The sequence below is a fragment of the Dasypus novemcinctus genome, chromosome 24 (genome assembly GCF_030445035.2).
Source record: "Dasypus novemcinctus isolate mDasNov1 chromosome 24, mDasNov1.1.hap2, whole genome shotgun sequence".
NCBI classification, from domain to species: Eukaryota; Metazoa; Chordata; class Mammalia; order Cingulata; family Dasypodidae; genus Dasypus; species Dasypus novemcinctus.
The window spans coordinates 49,699,229-49,725,570 of NC_080696.1; the positions used below are offsets into that span (position 1 = coordinate 49,699,229).

General features: G+C 55.8%; 1 protein-coding gene across 1 annotated transcript in view; it reads right to left on the reverse strand.

Moving 5' to 3' along the window:
* Positions 1-557: 557 nt before the first annotated feature.
* CDH22 (cadherin 22) overlaps positions 558-26,342 on the reverse strand; it is a 77,136-nt gene continuing 51,351 nt past the window's right edge. Inside the window, exons 7-11 of the mRNA XM_004469945.4 lie at positions 23,074-23,210; positions 11,268-11,389; positions 11,029-11,146; positions 4,782-5,033; positions 558-1,535 (exon numbers count right to left, since the gene is read on the reverse strand). Of these exons, the coding sequence (XP_004470002.2) occupies positions 982-1,535; positions 4,782-5,033; positions 11,029-11,146; positions 11,268-11,389; positions 23,074-23,210 (1,183 nt within the window). The 3' untranslated portion in view covers positions 558-981. The remainder of the gene's footprint in view (positions 1,536-4,781; positions 5,034-11,028; positions 11,147-11,267; positions 11,390-23,073; positions 23,211-26,342) is intronic.

A 26,342-nucleotide genomic window follows, 5' to 3' on the forward strand; every position in this document is an offset into this window, starting at 1 on the left:
CCTGTCATGTGTCCTAGTCCTACCTCACGACTCCAGAAGGCTCTGAAGCCCCTGGGGCTCCCCCGCCCCACAACTCAGGGTGGGAGCAGGAGTTCACAGTCAACACCATTTCCTCCTCCCTTGAAGATGATGGGAACAGGGGGAGGACAACTGGGGCAGCAGAGAAAGCTCAGGCCTGGGAGGCTGATACACTGGACTTCTAATAATTACGTTAATAGTCATAGTAGCAGTGGCTAACATTTACTGAACACCATGATGTGCCAGGCACTGTCCCTAAGTACTGAACAGGACCTAATCCTTGTTAAGTCTCAAAATTCTCCCAGGTAGGTGCTATTATTAACCCCATTTGACAGATGAGGAAACTGAGGCCAGAGAAGCGAGGTCACTTGTTTAAAGCCAGGCGGCTGGCAAATGCCAGAGCTCCACCATTCACTGGCTGGGTGTCCCTGGACAGGTACAGCTACTTCTCGACCTGTCCCATAGCAGACCCTACCTAGTGGCTGCTATGACCACCGCCATGTTCTCCGTACAGCATCCCAGCACACAGTAGGCGTTTAGTAAATGAAAGCCTTTCTCTTAACTCTGTTGGGAGGAAGGAACTTGCAGAGCGCATAGCAGCACCCTCCCTCCAGTCTCCCTGACCCCCAAGCCAGCTCTGAGGAAGCCGCCCCTCCAGTCTCCACAGCACCACTCCCATCTCCCTTTCTAGCCCCAGAGCCACGCAGTGCCGGGTCTCGCCGCAGTTTTAATGACGTTGGTTGTAATTCCCGCATCCCGGGTCCGAAAGCTGCCCGGGGTTGGGGGAGAGGACGTCGGGGAGTCTGCCCCCAGCCAGTCCCTCCCGTCCGGCCACCTTGGGAGGATGGGAGGGTGGGAGGATGGGGAAGGGGATGAGCAGAGGAAACGCTCTGGTCCTCGGGCCCAGCGAGGCCCCGGGCAGGGCAGGCGGCTGCGCCCCGACGGCAGGGCGGGGGTGGGGGGCTAGGAGGCCTGGGCCTCGTCGTCCGCGCGGTGGCCGGCGTAGAGCGCCGCCAGGGGCCTGAAGCGCGGGCCCCAGCTGCCGAGATAGGCGAAGTCCTGCTCGGAGCCCGACGAGCCGCTGTGCAGCGAGCTGAGCGAGGCGGCCGGCGTGTCCGCGCCCTCGAACGCGTACGTCTGGAAGGCGTCGTAGGGCGGCACCGACAGGTCCCCGTCCGCCAGCGCCACCTTGCGGCTGATGAAGTCCCTGAACACTGAGAAGTCCGGCTCCGGGCTGGGCGGCGCCTGCGGGAGCGAGTGGCGCTCGGAGGGCAAGCGGGCCTGCTGGGGGCTGCCCGGGTCCCCGCCCGGGCCCCCGCCGTCGGCCCCGTCGCCGCCCTTGAGCTCGCCGAAGTCGTAGAGGCTCCGCAGCGCCGACATGTCGTAGGCTTCGGTGTCCTGCTCGCCGCCGCCCTCGTCGTTGTATTTGATGACGTTGTCCCTCATGTCCTCGTCCTCCTCTGAGCTCAGGTGGCTCTTGTGGTGGCGTCGGAGGGTGAGGATCAGCAGCACCAGCACTGCGCGACAAGAGAAGAGGGCGAGTGAGGGCCGACCCCCGCCCAGGGCGCGCCGGGGCACCCCGCCCCCGCAGGGAGGTCAAGGAGCCTCAACATTGTTTGACATTTCCTCCATTTCTGCCCAAAAGGACTTTTTTTGAGATCAAAACCGAGCCGGATTGTGACTAGTAATGGAAGACATTGTAGCACTGATGTGGAGAAAGTGGCCACGGTAGCTGCTGAGGGTAGGGAGAGGGAAGAAGAGATACAATGTGGGGGCATTTTCAGAACTTGGAGTTTTCCTGGGTAGGGCTGCAGGGACAGATGCTGGACATTGTATGTCCTGCCATGGCCCACTGGGTAGACTGCGGGAGAGTGTAAACTACAATATAAACCATTATCCATGGGGTGCAGCAGGGCTCCAAAATGTATTCACCAAATGCAATGAATGTGCCACGATGATGAAAGAGGTTGTTGATGAGGGAGAAGTGGGATGAGGGGGATGGGGGGTGTATGGGGACCTCATATTTTTTGAATGTAACATTAAAAAAAAAGAAAGAAGGAAAAAAAACTGAGCTGGCTGACTGGAGAGGTAGTGAGCTACTCATCTTGTGAAGTGTGCAAATCAGGGCTAGACTACCACTGTAGGGGAGCAGAGGTTTTCAAGGTTGTTGAGGGCTGGATTGACCTCCAAAGTCCCCCTCCTCACTCACGAAGACTCTAGGTCTGGGGGCGGGAGGGGACCACTGAAGGACAGACGGGGCTGGGGGAGTGAAAGATGTCCTTGACCCTGACCTCTCTTTCACCCTCACCCTCCTCTGTTCACTCCAGAAGTCCCGAGCTCCTGCTCAGTTCTTGGAGCCTCAGGTCAAGGTGTCTCCTGCAGGAACCCTTCCCTGAGAGCTCCGGGTGAAGTTCAGTGCCTTCACGTCTGAGCTCCCCCGGTAACTGGCTCCTCCCTCTATCAGTCCCTGGACTAGCAGGGTCAGCATCACCCAGGAACTTGTTAGAGATGCAAATTCTCCAGCACCACCCCAGATCTACAGGCAGCTCAAATTTGGGAGCACAGACCCTGCTGTGCTAAACATGTCTGTCTCTCCTCCCAAAACCACAGCCCTGGAGGGCCAGGGTCATGCTCCAGAGCTGGTGCCTGGCAGGCAGTAAGCACTTGAAGGCTGCTTGTTGGCCGAATGACCGGATGAAGAGTTGGATGGAGAGCTGGGGAGTGATGAGCAAATGACTGAATCATCCTCTCTTGGCTTTCTTCTCTTGACTTCCAGGGCTCCATGTTCTCCTCCCGCCTCTCTGCCCACTCATTCTCAATTTTCTAAGCAGGCTTCTGCTCGACAATCCGACTTCTGCGTTAGGTATCCTAGGACTCAAGTCTCTGCGGCTTTATCCACACTTACTCCCACAGTGCTCTCCTCTGTCGCACAGGCTTTAAGGTCTATTTAGAGGCTGACATCTCCCACATCATCTCACCCTCCAGCCGGGACCTCTCCCAGGCTGTGTATCCAACATCCTACTCAATATGTCCTCTTGGGTGACGAAGAGAATCTCAAAATTAAGCTGGTGAAATTTGAAGTAACCATCTCTCCCCCATCTCTCCCCTTGTTCTGCCCCCATCTCAGGGATGGCAACTCCACCTTTCCAGGCACTCAGGACTTTGGGTCTCCACTTCCCCGATGACTCCCCAGTGCCTGGACCATCTCTGGCAAATTTGAACTGCTCACTGGATGGCTATTTAGGTAAATGGAGGAATGAGTAAGAGGATTAAATGAATAGGTGGGTGGATGGATGGACGGATGGACGCAGGCTGGGGACTGTGTCTGTGCTGGGCTCTTCTTGCTGCCCCCAACAGCTCCAGCTGGGCCGGTGGCCAGAGCCAATCTCTAGGGGCAGGGAGCCGGTTCACCTCCCTGGCAAGCAGCTCATGGCAGGGAAGAGGGTGGGGGCCCGAGGGAAGGAAGGTGTCAGGAGAGAAGTGGGAAAGATGGATGGACGGCTTTCATTGCTGGAGGCGGAGGGGGATGCCCACGAGAGCAGGTGGTGGGGAGCGCGGGCGGCGGGCGACAGATGTGCCAGGCCTGATCAGCGATTCCGCCCGTCACCTTTAGAGCACTGATGTGCACTTTCTTCGTTTGTGGGCAATTAGGCAGAAATTTGTTTGCACTGCCTCGGAAAATGAAACTGCTGTAAAGTGCACCCTCTGGAAAAAGGGTTTCTGAGCCATGGGCTGGGGTGGGGAAGGAAGGGGGGCCTGGGCCTCCCAGCTAGAAAGGGCCTGCCCAGGGCTTCTGCAGGGCCTGCGGGGAGGGGGGCACGCATGGACTTGGCCACATACGGGTCCTCTGAGGATAGTCAGAGGCCATGCCGGTAGGAGGTGGCAAGGAAGGGGGTGCGGCTGGCATTTCCCAGGGAACTGAGCAAAGCTGGCATCTGCAGCCCGGACCTCTGAGTACCTGTTGCTTGACTGCACATGAAGCCCAGTGGTCTGCGCTGAGGGGGAAGCTTCCTCCTGAAACTCGTGAGGCTGTGATGGCGATAAGTGGCATTTTGGCCACTGGAAGCTAGCTTAGGTCCCAGAGAACTTGGCCTCTTCAATGGGGTCATTTGGGGGCTCAGATGACTGCTGGCAGGACTGGCACCAGATTGCAGTTTGTTTTTTTCAGGAGGTACCAGGGATCGAACCCAGGACCTCGTACATGGGAAGCAGGCGCTCAACCACTAAGCTACATCCGCTCCCTGGATTGGATTTTGCTCCAACTGCCCCAAGGTTTTGCCCCCAGTTTAGATACATAGCAGGCGGTGGTGCCATTTAAGGAGCAGAGTGAAGAGACCTGATGCGAGCCGGAAGGCTCACTGTGTTTACCCCCTAGCCACTTACCCTCTCTGAGCCTCAGTTTCTCATCTGAAAAATGGGGACGATATACGTGGTTACGTTTTACCGAAAGTCCTACATAGTTAAAAAGAACTGTAGACATGGGAGCATTTTAAAAAATATGTTTGGTTTAAAAAAATTAGAGGTCAAGTTGTGTGGAGGTGCTTGGGCTGTGAGAGGGTGGGCCAGCAGGATCGAGTCCCGGGTCTCTTAAGTTGGCGTGGCGGGCGTCTCTAAACTTAGAGGACCGCGTGGTACAGCTTAGAGATCATCCGGGCCAGACTATCTTTGTGTGGAGAGGGAAACTGAGGCCCCACAGAGGAGGAAACCCAGAGCCGGGATGGGAGGCCGATGGGACAAGGCAGGGTGGCTCTCGGGGGACTCACCGACCAGGATGAGGACACAGACCAAGAGGGCGATGAGGGCGCCGGGGCTGAGGGAGGCGGCCACGACAAAGGCCGTGGTGTTGCAGGACTGGATGGCGCCGGAGCTGTCGCAGCCGCAGACGCGGATGGTGAGCGTGCCCGTGCTGCTCAGCGTGGGCGGCCCGCTGTCCACCACCAGGATGGGCAGCAGGAACACGTCCTGCTCCTGCCGGTTGAAGCCCACGTGCTGCGTGTGCACGGCCGCCGTGTTGTCTGCTCCGGAAGAAGGGGGCGGGCTGTGACTCGAGCCGCCGCCACCCTCCCTTCCGCGCCCCCTCCCGATTCTGCCCCAGACTACTGCCTCCCGGCCGACCCGTGCCTCTCTTCCCCCATCATCCCCAATTCTGTCCCCGGCTGCCTGATGATCCTGTCCCCAGCCACAGAGCCCACGCTTCTGTCCTCAGTTGTCCCAGGATTCGAGTCCCAGCTCGTCCAAGATTCTGTCCCCAGCTGGGCCAAGGCCCTGTCCCCAGCTAGTCCAAGATTCTGTCCCCAGCTGGGCCAAGGCCCTGTCCCCAGCTAGTCCAAGATTCTGTCCCCAGCTGGGCCAAGGTCCTGTCCCTGGCTGTGTTATTTTGTTTTTATTCTGCCATTCATCTCAACATCCTGCTTTTGTTCTTCCTCAGGTTCCACTCTGCTGCCCAGTGCCTTCTGATCCTGGGTGTCCCGTGCTCCTTAGGCCGGGGCTGGCCAGCTGGCATCGGCCTCTGGCTGAGGGATCTTTCCCCCCATACCCCGAGGTCTGACAAGAGTCCAGGTCCTGGCTCAGGAGTCTCTAGGTAAGAGGCTGAGCCTGGAGGGCTGGGGGCATGGCCCGTGGGGCCTGATGCACCCTAGAGCACCAAGGTTTCCTCATTCACATCTCTCCTTTTTGCACTTGGGGAGGTGAGGCCAGAGGGGACAGTGAACCAACAGCAATGGCACTCATTTTACTGGGTCAGCCTGTTGCTTGGAGAGCCCATGGGACCCAGGGGGACTGGTGTCTGGGCTTGGGGCTTGGGCTTTGGGGGTTGGTGTTCTCCCCTTCCCCTGCCCTTCCTGCCCTCCTCCACCCTTCTCCTGTATGTCAGGTCATCCCTGACCCGCGGTCGTTTCGAAGGCCCTTTTCAGCCAGGCTGCTGACGTGGTGGCACACAGTGCTCGGAGCCCAGCTGGCTGCTGCTCCCGCCCTTCACATTCGGCTCTGCCAAAGGGGCTCCTGCCTTCCTGCCGGGGCCGAAGCCCCCTCCTGAGTCCTTCTCCCTGTCTTCACAGTCTTCAGGCTGGCACCCAGGGTCCCTGTCCCAGCTTCATGGCCCCGGTTGACCCAGGCCCTCCGCAGCAGTCCCTGGCACAGAGCCCCAATCCTGGTTTTCCCTGTGACGGACACGCTGCAGGGAAAAGAGCTCTTGGAAGGATTGGCTTTGTGAGCACACCTGCGAAGTGGACTGGAGGTCCGGATGAAACAAGATTGCTCAGGAGATGAAGCCGTGGGATGGGCACATGGGGGCTCATTATATTAGTCTATTACTTTTACAGATAGTTGAAAATTTCCATTAAAATGCTTAAAGTCACTCTGAGTCTATCATTTGTGAGCATGGGAAACTCAATTCAGCCTCCTTGACCTCAGTTTCTCATCTGTAAACTGGGAAACAGTAGTATTTACTCCTCGGAGATGTGAGGGTTAAACAGTGTAATGCACACTGGAGCCTTAGAGTAGTTCCCAGCACAGAGACATCCCCAGCCAGCGCCAGCCCCTCCCCCCAGCTTCCCTGCTGCACATGCACCTGCTTCCTGTCTAGGCCGCTGTAGCAGTTTGATATAATTGATGAATCCCAAAAAGAAATACTGGATTATGCTCGTAATCTCATCTGTACCTGGGCATGACTGAGTTATGATTAGGGTGTTGCGTCCCCACCCCTTGGTGGGTGGGGACTCACAGATGAAAGGCAAAGGACAGAGATGGGGATTTCTGATGTTAGAGTTTGACGCTGAAGACCCGGGAAGTCAGCACCCAGAGGAAAGAGAAGCCAGCACCAGGAAGGAAGGGACCTTGAACCCAGAGAAAAGCAAGCCCCAGGAACGTAGGAACCCAGGAAGCCTGAACCCTCACAGACGTTGGCAGCCATCTGGCTCCAAATAGACTTTGGTGAGGGAAGTAACTTATGCTTTATGGCCTGGGATCTGTAAGCTCCTACCCCAAATAAATACCCGCTATAATGCCCAGCAGATTTCTGGTATTGTGCATCAGCACCCCTTTTGGCTGACTAATACAGCCTCTCTGCCTTTAGGCACAGAGTTCCTGCTACCTGGAGCACCCTCTCTACCTTCTTGCCTGGCAAAGGCCTCATCTGCCATGCTCCAGCTAAATGTCGCCTCTTTTCTGTGGCCTCTTTTTGCCATTTTCCTGAGAGGGAGGCTTACTGGCGCCGCCCTCCCTGCTCTGACTACTCAGGGCCGGGCATGCCTCTGTTACAGCACTTGTCACATTGCGTTATGTTCTGCGTGGCTGTCTCTTCGCTACGTGACCATGTGGGGCCTGGCACTGAGGGAGTCCTGGAGAACGATGCTTGAATGAACAACTACTTTTGGGGTAACTGGTGGTCCTGGCTCATTTCCTCAAGCTCTGGTTGAACTCCAGCCCTTCAGTCAAACGGTGAGTCAGCCCCAGCTGTGAAAACATCTGCCTGCCCTGGGGAAGGAAGGAAACCTAAGAGCAAGATGGGAAAAGGGAACCTGGGATTCATTTCCATAAGTTGGATGCATTTTATGACCCAGGTTGGGAGGGCAGGGGGCACTTTTTATGCATGTGTTGGGTACTTTAAATACATAGCCATCTTAATGTTCACAATTGTCAAGAGTTGTGGAATTATCCCCATATTATATATGTGGAAACTGAGGCTTAGAGAGAAGTAGCTTGTATGAATTTATCCAGGGAGTTGGTGGCATAGCTAACTTTTTCATCCACCCACCCAATCATCCACCCACCCACCCACCCACCCACTCATCCAACTATCCATTTAACAAGTCTTTATTATGAGTAACTACTATGTGCTAGGCACCATGCTAGTCACTGGGGGAAAACAGTCGAGAGCTAAACCAACTATAGCTCTGGATCTGAGCCCATATTCTAATGTGAGAGACAAGTGTTAGTCAAATAAAGCCACAACGGAGTCTACAATAACAAGCCAGGATAAATGCTATGAAGGATAAGTATAGGAAAAGCCCGTAACAGAGGACCTGACCCAGGTTGGGAGGGCAGAGGGTGCTTCCTCTAAGAAGTGATATTGGTAATGAAAGATGAGAAGGCATTAACCAGGAGAGGGAACGTTTTAGGCAAAGGCCCCAAAGTTGGAAGGAACATAATATACTCAAGGAATTGAAGGTAGTCCGGTGTGGCTGGAGGGAGGAGGGGATGGCTAGAGTAAGTCAAGATGAGGCTGCGGGGTAGGCAAGGGTTCATCATGGGCATTTTTGAAGGCCATGGAAAGGAATTTGGGTTATTTTCTAAAAATCTGAATTATTCTAAGAAAATATTGGTGCATTTTAAGCTAAGAAGTGATCTAAAGACATTAGCCTTTCATTCAACAGCAAATATTAACTGAGCACCTCCACATAAGGCTGTTCTAACCCCTGCCCCCTCTGATCCTACCTTCTAGCCTATAATCTAAAATATGAGCGTGGATGTGGAAGACCAGTTAGGAAGCTATGCGCGTTTTAGTGTAAGTTGATAGTGGTAGTGGAGGCAGAGAGAAGTAGGCACATTTGAGAAATGAGTGGCTGGCTCTGGCTCAGATTCCCGAAGGGAGAGGAGGGGAGATGCCTGCCTCTTTTGGCCATGGAGCCATATGTTCTGAGGTTCTGGTGCCTGCAGCTCTTCCACCCCAAGGTGGCCCCCAAGCATCATGCCCTTCTGGGCTGTGGCTGACCTGAGCTGGGGAAGCCTCTGGCCACCCCAGGCTCTCACCCCATCCTTCTAGGTGGGCTCTGCGCCCAGCGCTGCACCCATCCATCTGTCCTGACATACATCAGTGTCAATCCCTGGCTGCAAAAGCAATATTTATAAATCACGTTTCCAAACTGGCTACAAATTTGTACAAAGAAACAGATGGGTTGGGGTAGCCATTTGTCACCCAGGATATTTATATGCTGAGGAGGAGGGGGCTTGGCACACTGAGGCAAGGGGCTGGGGGCCTGGAGGAGGAGGCCTTCCGTGGCTGCTCCATCCCCACATACTGCTTCCCTTGCCCCCGAGCTCAGACGGGGTGACTGCGCTGGATGAGAGCTCTGGCGGTCTCGGTCCAAACAGAGGCAGTTGGAACAGGACCTCAGGTCCCTTGAGGTGGGATGGCTCGTGAACTTGGTAACGATGAGCCAGGGCTATATGTGTCTCCTGGGGCCAGACCAGGACACCACTGGAATAATGAGTAGGCAGGGCTGTGCCAGTAGTTACAATATTGAAATACTTCTAGAAAGGTTTAAACAGTGGCAGCTCGGAGTCCCCCAAGTTTCCCTACTGCTGCCTCGGCCTTTTTCCCAGGTCCCTGTCCTCCACAACCAATAAAAGCGTTAATGCTCCCCACTCAGCGTCCTTTCTGATTGGTTATCTGAGTTGCCCTGGAAGTTAAGTATTTGTAATAAGACTTGGGGAAATACAGATGGGTTAGGCTTCAGAAATCACTGAGGGCTTCTCCCTTTGGGGGTATGTGAGTAAAGGTCCTGGGGGTGACCCCAGATCCACTGGGCCAGAAGGAACCAATATGCAATTGCGACATGGCAATGCTGACCACTTCTCCCAGCTCTGTCACTCCCTCCCTCCGACCATGCCACTCTCCTTTTTTCTCCAACATCGCAGGCCTGCTCCTACCTCAGGGCCTTTGTACCTGCTATTTCTTCCACCTGGAGCTTGTCCTTGGTCACGCCCTCATTTTCCTTCAGATCCTTACTCAATTGATTTTGTCAGAGGGGCCTTCCGTATTTACAATAGCATTCCCTCTTCATCACTTCATCACTTCCTCTCATTTTACCTTGCTTTGTTTTCCCGTTATCAAATTTTTATTGAACACCTCCTATGTGCCAACCACTGCTCTAGGCACCCAGGGTCTAGCGGTGAACAGAATAAAGCCCAGACTTTTGTGGAGATTATTTTCCCCCGCAGGCATTTATTATGTTATTTATTTGTTTCATTTCGGTCTCCCTTCACTCGAATGTAAACTCTGTAAGGGCAGGGACTTGGTCTTCTTTGCCACCATATTTCCAGGACCCAGAATGGTGCCTTGCGCATAGCAGATGCTCAATCAGTATTTGCCGAATGAAGGAATTGCCATGTTCTAAGTCCTGACAATACCCCTTGGTAGCCCTCACTTAGCCCTGCACCTGAGTGACAATACGCTGAGGCCACCTAGGCACCTAAGGGGCAGGTGTTAGCCCCATTTTACAGACAGTGAGACTGAGGCTTAGAGGGACATGCAATTGCCAGGGTTGCATAGAGTGCCATAGGCTGAGCCCGGGCTGGCCCCAGGTCCTTGACCCCCGGCCACTGATCCTACCTCTGCCCCCACTCCATTCTTCAAAGCTTCAGACCTCAACTTCTTGGGGAACTTTCTGGCGGGATGGCTTACAATGGACTCAGCTCAGGCTGGGGATAATTTGCTTCCAAGGTAGTGGGCTAAGGCAGGAAGAATGCTGGATCTGAGACTGGTGGGGGTTCGAATCCCAGCCCCATCTCTGACTCCCTATGTGACCCTGGGCAGGTCCCTATCCTCTCACAGACTAAGTCTCATCACCTGCAAAACAGGGAGGGCTAAGAATACCACCTCCCAGGGTGGCTGTGAGGGTGCAAAGAGAAATGTGAGTGGGAGGAAGCACCGTTAAAGCTGAAGGGTAGGGAGTGTGTACAGGTGGCTTATTTCAATTGTCACTTAGTACCGGGGGGCTCTTTCCACCCCAGGAGGGTTCCTGGCCCAACTGCTCCCGTCTAGTTCCTCTCTGTACCTTTCCATCCACCTCTCCCTACCTTTGGGAGCCCCCTCTGCACTCCCCTGCCCTTGCTGCTTGTTCTGCATGGCCTGGGTAACAGCTCCAGCCCATCCTGGACCCTCTGTGTGATCTTAGACCCGACTCTGGCCCACTGGGTGCCCTGGTCTCTCCAGTTATAATATGGAGGGGGCGGGGAGGCTAGGCCTTCCCTCCATGCATCCTAGGATTGGGTGGTTCACAGGTAACTCACCTTGGATATCGAGCAGAGAGAAGTGGGGGTTGCTGGGAGCTTCAGGCACCAGGCGGAAATAGAAGCGGTGCCCACTTTGTGGCTCGTCTCTGTCCACCACACTGATGGTCTGGATGAGCTGAGGGGTAAGGTGGGGCAGGGAGCTGGTGGTGAGGCTAAGTCCACTCTGAGCCTGAGTAGAGGGTGCCCTGGGCCAGTCTCGGCAGCAGCCCTCCCAACCCCCAGCCCCTCAGCGGTACCTGGCCTGGCTTGGCGTCTTCACACACGGCTGCCTCGTAGGGCGTGGCCAGCTCTGGGGGATTGTCGTTCACATCCAGGATTCGGATCCTTAGAGATGCCCGGGAGAGCTGGGCGTGATTTTCTGTAACCAGGAGTAGGGTGAGAGGCATCAACCGTGAGGTGTAGACAACCCCTTCTTTGCTGCTAGAGCAAGATTCAACAGTGGGGTCGCACCGAGAGATTTGTGGTTGGACCAGGCTGGTGACAGGACCAGAACTGGGGACATCTGGACATAAGTGAGTATTCTTCTCCATTATTTCCACCACTTACTGCCACCATTGGCTCACCATTCTAACCATCCCCACCACCATCACACCCTAACCATCACCACCATTGGATCACCACCCCACCATCAATGCCATTGGACCACCACCCTAACCGTGACCACCACCATCACCACCATTGGACCACTACCCTAACTGTCCCCACCACCATTACCATAATTACCATTACCATTAGCGTCCTCACCACCACCTCTACCACTATAATCATCAGTGCCATCCCGTCACTAACCCTGAACGCCATCACCCCATCACCAGCTCCACCATCATCACCATCTCCACAACTACTGCCTTCACAACCATCATCACCATCGCTACCGCCAAGTGCCTCTAGTAAGCCACCACCACCTCCACCACCATCATTTTCAGTGCCACCATCCCCACCACTTTCACCATCACTAACACCATCAGCACACCCCTGCCACCACCGCCACCACATGAGCATCACCATTCCCATTAGTTCATCAGCATCTCTACCGTCAACACCGCTTCTACCACCACATCCACTAGTACATCCTCATCATCTCTGCCACCATCACAAACACTAAAGCCATTATTGTCACCATCACCGTCCCCACCACCATCCCCCTAGCACCACCATCACCACCACCACTATCACTGTCTGTACCACTGCTACCATTACCCCTACCAAAATCACCAATATCACCATTGCATCACCGAAAGCACCATCAACACCCCACCACTGCCATCTCCATCACCATAGAGTGCACAGAATGCACTTGAGATGTCCATATCCAATATTGCAGGTATCCTCACAGAAATCATGGGAAAGTTTTAAAAATTGGTCTTCAGTCCACACAGCCTGCAACTGAACTCCAAAACCTCCACACTTTCAAAATTCCATCCTGAGGGAGCAAGCCGAGTCTCCTGGAGGTGGGTGTTGGCCAGAGACCTCAGCAAAACTGTGACCTTCCCCACTTCCAATTGTAATCTCTATGAAGATCCTTGTCTCATTCATTCCTGGATCCGCAGCATTGTGGGATATGGCACAGAGTAGGTTCTAATGCATCTGTAGAATGGATGAATGAAGCCTGGGAGGACTGAGACAGAAGGAGGCTCGACTTCTTGGTGGGGCTCTGTCCTTGACCCAGAGTTTGATCTCGGGTAAGGCCTTTCCTTTTCTGATATCAGTTTCCACACCAGGAAAAAGGAAGAGACCATAGTGATTGAGAGCAAGGGCTGTGGAGTCACGCAGTTTCTATCCCACCTCTGCTACTTCCTGGCTGTGTGATCTGTGTCAGATCACTTGTCCACTCTGTGCCTTGGTTTTCTCACCTGCAAAATGAGGCTAATGGTAATAGGTTGGTTCAGAGGGTAGAGGGAATTAATATCTGCAAAATACTTAAAACTGTGGCTCCAACACACAGTCGGGGCCACATAAATATTTGTTAAATAAAGAGATGTCCTCATATGGTCCTTTTAGCAATAACTTTAAATGACTCTAGGACAGGGGTTCTTAAAAAGGGGTCCAGGAGCTTGAATTGAAATTCAAAAAAACATTATTCTTGTGGGGTGTGATATATTTATTAAACAATACAGTGTAGTGTGGACTTGGTAAGGGGTTCTGTGGTTTTCACCTGACTGGCAAAGGGGTCCGTGGAACAAATAAGGTTAAGAACCCCTGCTCTAGGACACTGGGATACCTTATCCCGCTGCCTGAATGTGGCCCTTTCTAGGGCCTCCGAGTGCTCATTGGTCTCGGTCCTCAGCCGCCTCAGCCATGTGTTCACTACTGACACGTCCCAGCTGCAGGAGAGGAGGAAACTACACCCTATTTCCAAGCAGTGATCCGATGCCCCGGGCTCCAGCCTGGCTAGCAGGAAGGTTTATCTGGGGCCTGGATGTTCCCTGGCAGCCGGGCACCTTGGAAGTGTTGGGGGGAGTAGGGCTGCCTGGCTTTCTCTTTCTCTGAACTCAGGGGCGCACTAGATGCAGCTGCTTGTGGGTTGATAAAGAGAGAAATGGAGATTGGGAAGCAGGTGCGGTCCCCTCCCGGGGGGGCTGGGGAAAGGAGGGGGTGAGTCCTTAATTAACTAAGACCCAACCCCTCTCTGGAGCTTGCCTTAGCTGGGGCACCTTATCTTCTCAGCTCACCCAGATCTGCCGCTTCAGCGATTAGAGGGGGCTTTTCCTGGGCGGAGAGATGCGAGTCGTGACTGGGAATGCCGGGTGAGCCGTTATTTTTAAGAACGCGTTGCCGAGAACTTAAACAGACAGACGGCAGCGCTCTGGGGAGGAGGGAGAGGGTGGCGCTTCTCTCCCCAGGAGGCAGAGGAGGGAAGAAGGGGGTGGCCAGGGCCCGAGGGGTGGGGGAGCCAGAGGGCCCCGTGCTCCCTGCAGAAGGTGGGTCTCAGAACGGGACCGGGCTCCGCAGCAGGCAGTTGCCCCCCCTGGGGTGCGGGTGCCACTGCTGCTGGGCCCCCCATTACTGCACCATCACTTTGGGCTGCACTGGGCTCTCTGGTCTCCTCTTAAAATGTCACAGGCCACCTCTTGGCCAAGGCCTGAATGAACTTTTGACCTGAGTGAGGGCCTCAGATCTGAGAGATGGGGCAGCTGGGTGGGCACTATGTGCCAAAGTTGCCACCTGCAGAGCTCATCCCTGGGACCCCTGAGATTGTGGAGGCGCAGGACTCCCCAGAGCTTGGGGACCAGCCTGAGTCAGCAGCCAGTGCCCCTGACATCTGGGCAGTGCTTCTCTGGCCTGACTTCCCACCAGGAAGCCTTCGAAAAATACCAATGCCAAGGCCTGGTCATTGGTGGTTTTTAAAAAGCTCCGCGGGGACTCTAATGTGCAGGTAGAGTTGTGAGCCTCTGCCCTAGTGTGCTGGGCAGGTGGGGGAGGACATCCTGATGCCTTGACTCTGATTGGCTTCTTCCAAACCCCTCCTGATCACAATTAGTATCATTTATAATAACCGATAATCATAATTCATAATTTTACCACCTTAAATGCTTCTGATAGAAAACAGGGACCCCATCAGTTGACTTAACCTTGACCTCTGTGCAAGACTTTGCAAGTTATAACAAACTTTCATATCTCTGACCTCATTCAAACCTCAAAACAACTCTGTGAAGGAGGTATTAATAATCCCATTTTATAGAGGAGGAAACTGAGGCCCAAAGGGGCAAGACTTTGCCCAAAGCCACAAGGCAGGTCAGCAGCAGGGCTGGGTTCAAGTCCCAGGTCTCCCGACCCCAGGGCCAAGACTGGTTCAGAGAGAATGTAAAAGGACCCTGCTGCCTGGACATTTGTCCATCTGGTGGTAGCTGTGGCTCCGGCCCAGGCCTGAGCCGACTTCACCCAGCGCCTTGCAGCAGGTGCCCCCATGAGGGGCTGGGTCCCCCACAGGGCCCCACCCCCTCCTCTGCATCTCAGTTCAGCTGACTGACATGCAAATTAGTTTAATTATTTCTTCTTCTAAAATAAATTATATTTTGCAGTAGCTGCAATATGTTGTGTCAGGCAAAATTACATTCAATATTTTTAAACTAATTGATGCAGCCTTGAGGAAGGTTGATTGACAGCCCAGTGCTGAGCAGGCCTGCAGCCTTAACTGATTCCTAAATTAAAATTAAACGTGCTTCGGCCCAGCGCTTCCTCCCTAAACTGGCTCACTGTTAATCCGGGGAGGTGGCAGGTGAAGCCCGAGGGGCCCAAGGAGGCTGAGCAGCTCGGGGCGGCCTCAGGAAGAGACGAGAGATGGGGCGGGAGGACTGCTGTGCAGTGTGGGCAGGTCTCTTACCTTCCTTGAGTCCCTTCTGTATAAATGGACAGGGACTGCACTGGGCCATTTGGAACAGAGACTTCTGGTTTTTGCTGACAATTATGGGTGGAGTGCCTGCTGTGCAGAAGACCCACGTGGTCTCTCTGTTAAGTGGCAGGACAGACAGTGACAGGGTGGAGAGTTAAAAGTTCAGCAGCTGTGAGAGTGGGGAGCAGGGCCTCCCGTGCTAGTGGGGTGCAGGGGGTGCAAGGGTGCAGGGATGTTTTCCCTGGAGTACATGACATTTGGGCTGAGATCTGACTGGGAAATGCTCAGGTGAAGGGGATGGGGAGGGAACAAGTGTGCAGGGACAGAGAACAGCACGTGCAAAGGCCCTGGGTGGAGGGAAGGCTGTAGACAATGAGACCCCGGATCCCTTCCAAGGAAGACCCCAGGTCCTGGCAGAGTTACTCACCTGGCACCTGGACTAAACTGGGATCAGGGGGCGCGGCGCCAGTGGGAAGGGAAGAGGAGGTGGGGCCTGGCCTGGCGACCGGTACGGCTCTTCTAGGAATGTGCCTGCTCCCTGAGGGACACCAGTGAACACATATGAGCACCTACCAGGGACCAGGATCTGTGCTGCCCCGTTTCATCCTATCAACCACTATCACAGACTATTATTATGTTTATTATTAGTGCTGTTTTACTGATGAGATAACTGGCTCAGAGAGGTGAAGCTACTGCCCAAGGTCTTACAGGGAACAACTGATGGAGCTGGGACTTGAAGCTAGGCCCAGTTCCCAAGGGGGGCTTTCTAATCCCAGACAGTATTGCTTTCTTACAGTCTTTAGCTGTCAGAATTCTACTTGGGAAGTGGATTCGGCTCAACGGATAGGGCGTCCACCTACCACATGGGAGGTCCAGGGTTCAAACCCCAGGCCCCCTTGACCCGTGTGGAGCTGGCCCACATGCAGTGCTGATGCGCGCAAGGAGTGCCACGCCACGCAGGGGCGTCCCCATGTAGGAGAGCCCCATGTGCAAGGAGTGTGCCCGCGTGAAAAAAGCGCAGCCTGCCCAGAAGTGGCGCTGCACACATGGAGAGCTGACATAGCAAGATGACGCAACTAAAAGAGACACAGATTCCCGGTGCCGCGGACAAGAATGCAAGCGGACACAGAACACACAGTGCATGGACATAGAGAGCAGACAATGGGAGGGGGGGTGGGGAAGGGGAGAGAAATAAAAAAATAAAAAAATAAAAAAATAAATCTTTAAAAAGAAAAGAATACAAACAGACACAGAAGAACACACAGTGAATGGACAGAGAGCAGACAACTGGGTGGAGGAAGGGGAGAGAAAGAAATGAAAAATAAACCTTAAAAAAAAAAATTCGACTTGTCTTCAGGGACCAAACAAAAGCTCCTACTGCCTCCAGGAAGCTTTCCTTGACTGCTCTCAGCCCTGGACAATAAGCCAAAGGCCCTATGCGATCTGCCCACCGTTAGCTCCCTGGCCTCATTCTCCACCCCACCTCCCCCCTTTACCCTGCTCCAAGCTCACTGGTCTTTGCCCAGATGTCTTCATCTCAGACAGGACTCCCCTGTCAGCCCTATTTCAACCTGCCTCTTCCCGCCCCACCAGACACCCCACTCCCTGCTTTCTCTCTCTCCCTAGCAACACCAACACCCTTTATGTTTGCACTTTCTTAACTTGCTCGCTTATCCTCTATCTCCTCCGCTAGGAGGGAAGTGAGACTTTTGTCCGTCTTGCCTCCTGCTGCATCGCCAGCACCTAGAACAGTGCGTGGCCCAAAGTAGGTACTTAGGAAACATTTGCCCAGCGGATGCGTTTCAATGCCTGCGGCCTTCCTGACTCTGCCCCGAGCACCAAGAGGTGCCAGGAGGGCCTGAGACCTTGGGTGGTACGTCTGCGGGGGTGCACCCCTCCGGCCCCTCCCTCCCAGACGCAGTCTAGCTGTGCCATCCTGGTGCTGCCGCTCTCTCTGGGCCAAGGTTTTCTCATCAGTACAACAAACGGAGCTGGACTCTGAGGTTCTCCGTGGCTGTCACAGAGAAAAAGACGTCCAGAGCGAAAGAGGGATGTGTGGCTGTAGGAGTGGGAGTGGAAAAGAGGGTGAAAAGCGGGGAGAGACAGAGAGAGAATCAGAGAGAGATACGAGTTTGACGTTAGCTCCTCGCCACTCACGTCTGCGGTGGTGGGGAGGCGGTGAGGGCCCGGACCCTCTTCTCCACCACTGCCCCCCAGCGGCCCCCCTCCTGAGGGAATTAAATTGCATCCCAACACCAATCTCTGATTAGAGCTGGCCAGCTGGGCAGGAAGATTTATCATCCCAATTACAAAGCTCGCCAAGGCAAGCAGGCGGGATGGTGAGGAGGGGCTGGGCGAGCAGGTGGGGGTGCTCGTGCGGAGAGGTTCAGGGTGCAGGCTCCTGCGCTCACTGCCTGCCTCCACTTCCCTCCGCGGGGAGCAGGAGCTCACGCGCCCTTCCCTTACTCTCTCAGGGGCTCTGGTGACCTGTTTGGCTTCCAGGTGGGGCCTGGAGGCTTTGGCCTTGTTGGGGTGGGGGAGTTTCAGTACTCCAAGGGGTGGGGGAGGACTCCTGGGTGTCCTGGAACCTCAGGCTCCCTGGAATTGGGGGCGGGTGGAAGAGAGTTTCCTTTCTTGGGGGCTGAACCGGTTCCTCATGCGCTGTTCTCCTGACACTCCATCTATAACGAAATCTTTGTTCCTGTCAGCACCTGTCAGGTCCTTAAGGTGGCACTGGACTCCAGGAGTCCCCAGCCCAAGATGTCCAGGTCTGATTTGCACACCTCTGGTGATGGGTAGCTCACTACCTCCAGGAGCAGCCCCGTCTGGATAAAGGTGTTACAAGCTTCTTCCTCAGACTACACCATACTCTGCCTCCCTGGAGCTTCCCCCACCCAGCATAGCCCCGACCTGGCATCCCCACTCTACATCTAATCCTGAGGCTTCCTGTCAGGCTGCCTGCTGTTCTCCCTGCCCCAGGCTTGCCCCCTCCAGTCCACCCTCCACCCTGAGCCCAAGAGAAGTGATCACGTCACTCCTCTGCTCAAAGACCGGCACTGGCTCCCTATGGTCTCCAGGAGACGTCCGCCTCCTCACAGGACATCCAAGGTCCTTCTCGTAAAGTCCCAGCGAGCTCCTCACCCTCGCCTGCCCTGGCCGTCCTGGAGCCTCAACCTCCAGGCGCACGGAGGTTTCTCTGTTCTCAGAAGGGCGGCCGACGGCCAAGCTCCAGGCCTTCGCGCTCAGCGGGCTTTCGGCCTGGAGAGACAGCCTTGGGGCTTGAGACCCAGCTGAGAAGCGAGCTGCCCCGGGCCGGGGTTCTTGCCTCCTGCCCCTCGCAGCCACCCCCTGCTCCCTCGCTCCCACTCCGAGCTGCCCCTTCTTGCTGACGTGCCTCTCGCTGCCCCCCTGTGGGCTCAGGGGTGGTGGCCAGGCCCGCTCTGGGTTGATGGCAGGTCCCAGCGCCCAGCCCAGGGTGGGCGAGTGACCACACTCAGAAGCCACTGGCTAAGTGTGAACACAGGCGCTGATTCCCGGAGGAACCTGCCATCCCTCACTCCCCACCCCTGCTCCTTCCTCCAGCCTCCTCTTTTCCTTCTAAAGAGCACTGGTCTGGGAGTCAGACAGCCTTATTGGTAGACTTGGGCAAGTTGCTTTCCTTCCTCGGGCTTCAGTCTCCCCAGTTATGGTGCAGGGTGGGGTGTGGGGGGTGCTCGAGCTGAGGTCCCCTCTCCCCTCAGAATCGTTCTCTAGTCATAAAGCCCCTACTAGGTGCCAGGCACCATGTTAGGCTCTTTACATCTTTATTTCTAATCCCCGGAGGATGATGCCAAGCCCTCAGCACCATGGCTGGCATCTTGCAAGCTTTAAACAAACAGAAGCGGCTAACATTAGCAGTTCTCATCCTTGCGGTCATCCACTAAGGCAGGGGCATTGCCACAGCACCATTTTATAGATGGGAAAACTAAGGCAACTAGAAAGGGAGTGACTTGTCCAAGTTCCCACAGCTGGAAAACGGTGCAACTGGAGCCAGTTCTTTTCCGTCACTCGCCCCTGCTTCCCCAACCTTGTGGGCAAGCCCACCTATTTGTTCATTCAGCAAATACCGATTGCACACCTTGGGACCAGGCCCGGTGTGAAACGCTGCAGCTACAGACCAGACGCTGCCCTCATGGAATGGACAGTTTCCTGGGGGAGCTATTAAGCAAATACACAAATGACTATATAAATCATAAAGCCTGCTCTGTGGCAGGAAGGAAAAATGCAGGGCACGGTGAGACATGACTTGGCCCGAGGTGGCCCAGATGGGGACGCTTCTAGCTAATGCGGTTAACCCTTTGCCGTCCTGGACAGCTCGATACTGCCCTTCCGGACCAGCTGAAGCCTGGCGACCCTGGAGGAGGTGGCTGGGTGCAGCCTCCCGCATCCTCCTTGCCAGTGCCGACTTCCCAAGATCCCCCCCCATCCCATCTCTTTGAAGACTGTCCCTTTACAACTGCCCTTTCCACCGAAGGATTCAGACACAAATTGTGCTTTAAATTCAATATCGGTCATTAATATTTCATGATTACAAAACGTTAAAGATAATGTCAGTGGAAGGAGTGTCTGCATGGGCAGAATGGATGACTCAGAAGTTGGGGGAGAGGGGAGCCGGCATACTAAGTGGCTCCGGGAGTCTTTGAGGTAATCCAGGATGACAGGCGGCCGGCTCCCGGCTGAGCGCGACATTCTCCGAGGTGCGCGCAAAGCTCTGCCGCTGTGTATAAATATTTCCCCTCTGATTCTTGTCACCTCCTGTTTGTTACGCCCCGGAGCAGGCCGGGCCGCTGTGACCCCTCGGGCATCCCTGTTTCCGAGCAGACCAAGGAGGCGCTTCGGCAGGAGGGACATGGGGCTTGGGGTTCAGCAGGCTCCTGCGAGGAGGGAGGTCTGGGGCGGAGCCCTGGCCCTACGTCCACTTGCCCAGTGACCGTGGGGACACCCCTCTTCCGTCCTCAGCCTCTGCCTCCTCCTCTTTAAAACAGGGGCAATCGTTTTGTATCCGACTCACGGAAGCGGTGAGAAGGTGGAGTGGTAGGATGTATGTGACAGCTCCTGGCGTCGTGCCCAGCACCAAGGAAATGTGGCTTGAGGGACAGCGGGGCGAGAGCTGGGCTCTGGAGTCAAAGAGGCTGGGGCTGAACCTGTGGGAATTTGGACAAATGGATCCCCTCTTTGAGGCTCGGTCTCCTCATCTGCACCCTGGGCCGACAGCGGGAACGGCGCCTCTTGGGGCTGGGGTGAGGATTCGGTGAGCTCATCCCTGAGAAGTGCCTGGCAGGCAGTCAGTGCTTAATACACGTCAAGACCGAGAGACAGCCCGGCCGAGCATTTCTAAGTGTCAGCCACTGGGCCAAGTGCGATCCACGCAGGGCCCCGTTCCGTCCTCCCACCCGCGCTGGGAATTGGGAATCCTTCCTTTTCCCACTGATTAAGATCCTGGTGGGATCAGGCAGGGGGCCAGGGTTACAGCTCAGAGAGGGGTTTCCAGGCCCCTGCCCAGCCTTTTCCTGTCAGACACTCATCTCCTTCGTCATGGTCAGTTCCTGGGAATTGGTGGGTGGCACAGGGGCAGGGCTCAGAGGCCAGGAAATGGAGGCCTCCTCGCAGCCAGGCTGTGGGGGGAACTGGGCAGATCTGGTCCAAACCGCAATCTGAGCCTACACACCCTCTGGCAAGTCTCCTCAGCCCGGGAGCCTCCATTTTCCCCTCAGTAGAATGGGTGTTGGTCAGGTTACCTCACTAGGCGGTTGTGAAGATGCAATAAAAGAACATGCTAGAAAATGTCTAGTCCAGCATATGTATTAGGTAAAAACAGTAAAATGTTTGTGGGGAAGCACCCTCCCCCAACGTCTTTCACCTGTGAAATGGCAAACGCATTCCTCCTCATTGTGACAGACTTTGTGTGCTGCTCTAGCTGCCTTTTGAAACAGACCCACTGGGTAGAAGCACAATGCTTAACCCCAGAGGGTACTTGCTAATGGTGGAACCTCAGGAGCCTGACGGGGCGGGTGGGGACAGCTGTCCAGGGGTGGGGAAGGGGGCCGCTCTCTGCAGCCAGCCCAGTCTTCCCAGGTTGGTCTGCAGCTCCGTTGCTGCCCAGCGGGGAGGGAAGGAGGGAAGGAGGGAAGGAGGGGGGCTCTCCTCCCCGCAGTCCAGCCTCCACTTCCTCTCCAGCCACCTTTGTTATCTCCCTTTCATGCCGTGGAGGAGTGAATTCAAAGGCTCGGGAGCAGCAGGCACTGAGGTTTGAGTCAGCTTTGTATTTTCTTTTAAACTGAAGTTGAAAGAGACAGAGGGAACTTCAGCCCAGGGACTTCCTGGGCCAGCCTTGGGCCGGTGGGGCCTGGGAAAGTGGGAGGACCCCAGCAGGGGGAGGAGAAGGAGGGCAGGCAGGAGGGCCTGGAGGCGAGGTGTGCGGGAGTTTAACCGTCTAACCGTCCTCACCCGCCCCTCCGCTCCGAGACTGAGGACTCCTGCCGTCAGGCCTGCTTCCTGGCCGCCCTGCTGGCTCCTGAGAGGCAGAGCTGACAGGGTGGGGAGCCCAGAGACCAGGCCCAGCAGTGGTGGTGCTGGGGGAGCTCCCGGTAAGGAGAAGGCCTGGCGGGCTTTGGCACCCTCTCGCAGTGCTCCGGAACCCTTGGCTCCTCACTGCCACGGTCTTATTTATCTGCCCGGCCATGTCTCAGGCTCCCCCTCTTCCTCTCCCAACCCGCACTCCTCCCCACTGCACCACACTGCCTGTAATCCACTCTGCACCCACGTTCTTCAGATACTCAGTCCAACGCCTTGGAGTCGTTCTGGGCTCCGCACATCTGCCCACCAGCGGGTCCTGCCTTCAGTCTGTGTCCCCAAGCCGATCTCTTCTCACCCCTCCATTGTGACCACCAGGCCACCCACTGCTGTCTCCCCAGCATCACTGCTTTTAACTCCCAGCCGAACCCCTGCTTCCCCCTCTCAGCTCCCAGTCAATTCTCAATGCAGTGGCCAGAGGATCCTAAGTCAGACAAGGTCCCTCCTCTGCTCAAACCCCTCCAGCCGCTCCCACCTCACTTGGTGCCAAAGGCCCTGCAGTGGCCAGTTACTCTGTGCCTTGTCAACCACACTGGCTTCTCTGTGCTCTTCCTCTGGCATGCTAGGCCAGCTCCCACCCCAGGGCCTTTGCACCGGCTGCTCTAGCTGCCTGGAACCCTCTTCCCCGGGAGGTCTGCGTGGCTTCCTCACATTACTGTGGTCTTTGTTGAAAGGTCTCCTTCTTAGAGCGGCCTTCCCCTCGCTTCCTCCCGATTCTTTTCCTTGCTTTCTTCTTTCCCAGTTTCTTCCTGCCATATGAGGTACACCCTTTCTCAGTTTGGTGATGGTCTCTCTGCCCCCACCAGGACTGGGGCTTTTCCGTTTTACTCAGGGCTGTCTCCCCAGTCCTTAGAACATTGCTTGGGATGTAGAAGGTGCTCAGTAAAGGAAGGGGGAGGAAAGCCTGACTCAAGATCCACCCTGTCCCCTTGGCTGAGGACCGGCTCATCAGCTGTTGCCCCTTTTCCTCCAGGACCTTTGCCAGGTCCCCAGCCTGTGGCCCCTCCCACAAGGGCATTGCCCCGCCCCTTGGTCCTGGCCCCGCCCCTCCGGTTTTGCGCCTCTCCCCCTGGGCCCTGCTTGGGCTCCCTGCTCACCAGCCTCCATGGCCAGCACCGTGATGTTGTGCCAGCCGGCTGTCTCGCGGTCCAGCCCCTTGCCCGTCACGATGGCGCCTGTGTCCTCATCGATATCAAAGATCTGGTCCAAATCCGAGTCGCGGTCAATGGCGTACCTGAGCAGGAGCAGGGCGAGGCTGATTGAAGGTGCCCTGGCACCAGGTGGAATCTGGGCCCCTGTTTCCCCACCCCACCCCCAAGAGAGGGGTCACCTGCCTTGGGGACACAAGAAGCAGAGACTCTTTCCAACAGAGGAGGAATGGCGCAGGATTGGGGTTTGCATCCCAGCCACACAGGGTCCCTGCTGTGTGACATCGGGCCTCCCTCAAGCTTTCTGAGCCTTAGTTTCCCCCGCTGGCCAATGGGGCTAATGATTTGGGCCCTGCAGTTATTGTAAGGGCTGGAAGTAGGCGTAGAGTCTGACCCCCACTGAATGTTTGATTCTTATCTTCCCAGAAGTCATCCTGGAATTGGGCTTGAAAACAGAGAAGGGGACAGGGGATGGCATTCTGAGCAGGGGGAACAGACGGTGCAAAGACGTGGTTTATTCAGGAAATGGCAAATGGTGCAAAATGCCGGACTGGGCAGGGGGAAGAGTTAGGAATAGAACACGCGGGCCGTGGGGTGCAGGAGTTCCACGTGTCCTGGGGAGCCCAGGGCAGGTTTTGAGCAGGGAGAGAGGGTTGTTCCGGCGTTAGAGGGCTCCCTCCGGTCTCCATGGTGTGGAGGCCCCAGACCAGGGCCGTTGGCTGAGCGAGGGCCCGGCCAGGGGTCTGGGGGGCTGGCTGCCGGCCCCTCCCGCCTGCCTGCGCAGCACGCCCCAGCTAATCTGCAGCTTTTCAGTTGCGGCGTGAAAAAGCCCTTTGTTCCGCCTTCTTCCCGGGCTTTTGTGCGGCGGCTCCAGGCCTGAAAGGCCCGTGTTCAACACATGTCTCCGCGGCAGCGGCCCGGAGAGGCCCCGCCAGCGCCCGCCACCGCTTCCAGGCGCTGATAACGCAGGCGGGGGCGCGGCCAGGCCGCGCAGCGGACAAAGGCCTCGAATGCCAGGCAAGGGCTCATTGTGCAGCGGGGACAAAGCGGCCTGCCCGGGCGGGGCTCAGCGTGAGCCGCCCAGCCCCTCCCGCGGGCAGGGCAAGAGGAGCCCTCCTCCATCTCTAAGCATGGGAAACTGAGGCCCAAGGAAGTGGAGTCTTGACAGCATGGCCAAACCTCTCTGGGCTTCCTCACCCAGTGGGAGATACAGGGCTCACAGCACACAGAGCTGGGTTCGAATCCTGGTTCTGCCACTTATTCTACCTGTGTGGCCTTGGGCAAGCCACTTGACCTCCTTGGCCTCCATCTGCTCTTCTGGAAAATGGGGGTGAGTCACACTCACCTTACAGCGGGGTGTGGGTTGGAAGAGGTAATTCATGGGGCTGGGCCTAGCCTTTTCATATTTGCTCTTGTAGTGGAGGCAGAGGCGTCCGGCAAACTGCATGGGGCTGTGCAAATTGGGTGTGGTGGACACTCTCAGCCAGTCTCTGGAGTCCTCACTTTAATGCTCCTTCTTGTCCTAAGCTGCTAAGTCCACATCCTTCATGCCCCTGTCCAGCCTGGGTCCCACTGACCTGGGTGAAAGAGTATAGGGAGATCCAGACCCGAGAGGATAATTGCTCCCCTCAATACAGGATTTAGTTTGTAGATCGCTTTCCCCCAGCCATGGCGCCCTGCATTTCTTTATCTCCAAGCGCCTCCTCTCTGCTGCTCTGTGCTAGGCGCCAGGAATAAAATGGTGAATGAGATGGACAAGGTCCCTGCCCGCCATCCTGTGAGGCTGAAAATGATCACCCTGTTTTGCAGGTGAAGACACTGAGGCTCAGAAATGAACTTGCCAAGCTTAGGGCTGCCAAGGGTAGTTGGGCAGGTTGTGTCCTGCACAAGAGTGCCAGGCTGAGGGAGGAAGCAAGGGCGACCCAGCCAGGCTTCTTCTTGCCCAGCTCATCTGTCTGGCCCAGAGAGGAGCTCTTCAAAGGGGCACTTTTTTCTTATTTACACAAAGGTGCCATGTCAGCTAGTGATGACCCAGCCCGAGGTTGCAGAGGGACTCTGTGACAGAATTGGGATTTGCACCCACATCGGGGGCTCTGTGCCCAGAGTTCTTTTCTAGCTTGCTGAACCATTCAAAGCCTTGATGGAAACAGTCTCAGGTTCCCTTTGCCCCCACCCTGGCCCTATTAGGCTGTTTAGGTCTGAAGGAGATAAGGCCCAACTCTGAGTGTCAGCTCATCTGGAAGGAATCTTGAAAACCTCCTTCTGATTTTGCAGGTGGGAGCACAGCATGCAGGAGAGGGCCTGGGACATGACCTGGTCTGGGGCTCCTGATCCCGATCCCGGCCCGGGCTGGGCCTGAGGCCGGGCCTGTGGGAGGATGCCCGCTGCCTTCCTGCTTCTCCTCCCCTCTGTATTCAGCACCCTCTCCTCCTCCTCCCAGTTTTTCTCTTTTGTTTCCTCCTGGAGGAAAAGGGGGGCTGGAATCGAAGCGGAGGCGGCTGTTCCCAAGGCCACAGGGCGGGGGCCGCGGAGACCCACCATTAACCAGCTAGATACTCGGGGCTCCAGGTCAGCACGGCTGGCTGAGCCCAGGTGTTTCTGTTCCAGCTCAGGGAGCCAGCAAGAGCGGGAGGGAGCGGGGTGGCCGCGGCTCGGCGTGTGCGGGGAGTGTGGCCTGGCAGACGCGTGGGGGGCCTTGCGCATGTCACGTGTAGGTGTCTGGTCCATGTTGTGGGTGGAAAATGCGTGTGTGTGAATGTTCTGTGGGTTCGAATGCCTTGAATATGGAATGGTGTGTGTGTGTGTCAAGGGAGTGCTTTGCCATTGGAGGAGCAAAGGCTCAAGAGGCAGCTGCTGAGCTCTGCGTCTGATACAGGCTCATGTGGACCCGGGCAGGTCACTTCCATCTTCGTGGCTTAGGTTTCAGGGGAGTGGGATGACCATCCCACCTGGCAGAGCTGTTGGTAGGATTAAATAGAGAGAAGGTGCCTAGCTGAGTTCCAGAAAAACACTCCACGAATGGGAACTATTGTTACTCTAATTAGTATTCCGAGATGTTGGTAAGGAGTACCTAAGAGTCCCTCCAAGCCAGTGTGTTCTCTGCAGACCCGGGGGTAGGTGGCACCATGTGTGGACCGTGGGGCTTGCCAGTGGTCTGAGGAGGACAGGAGGCAGCTGTGGGTCTAGAAGCTTCTGTTCAAATCTCCCCATCCTGCTCT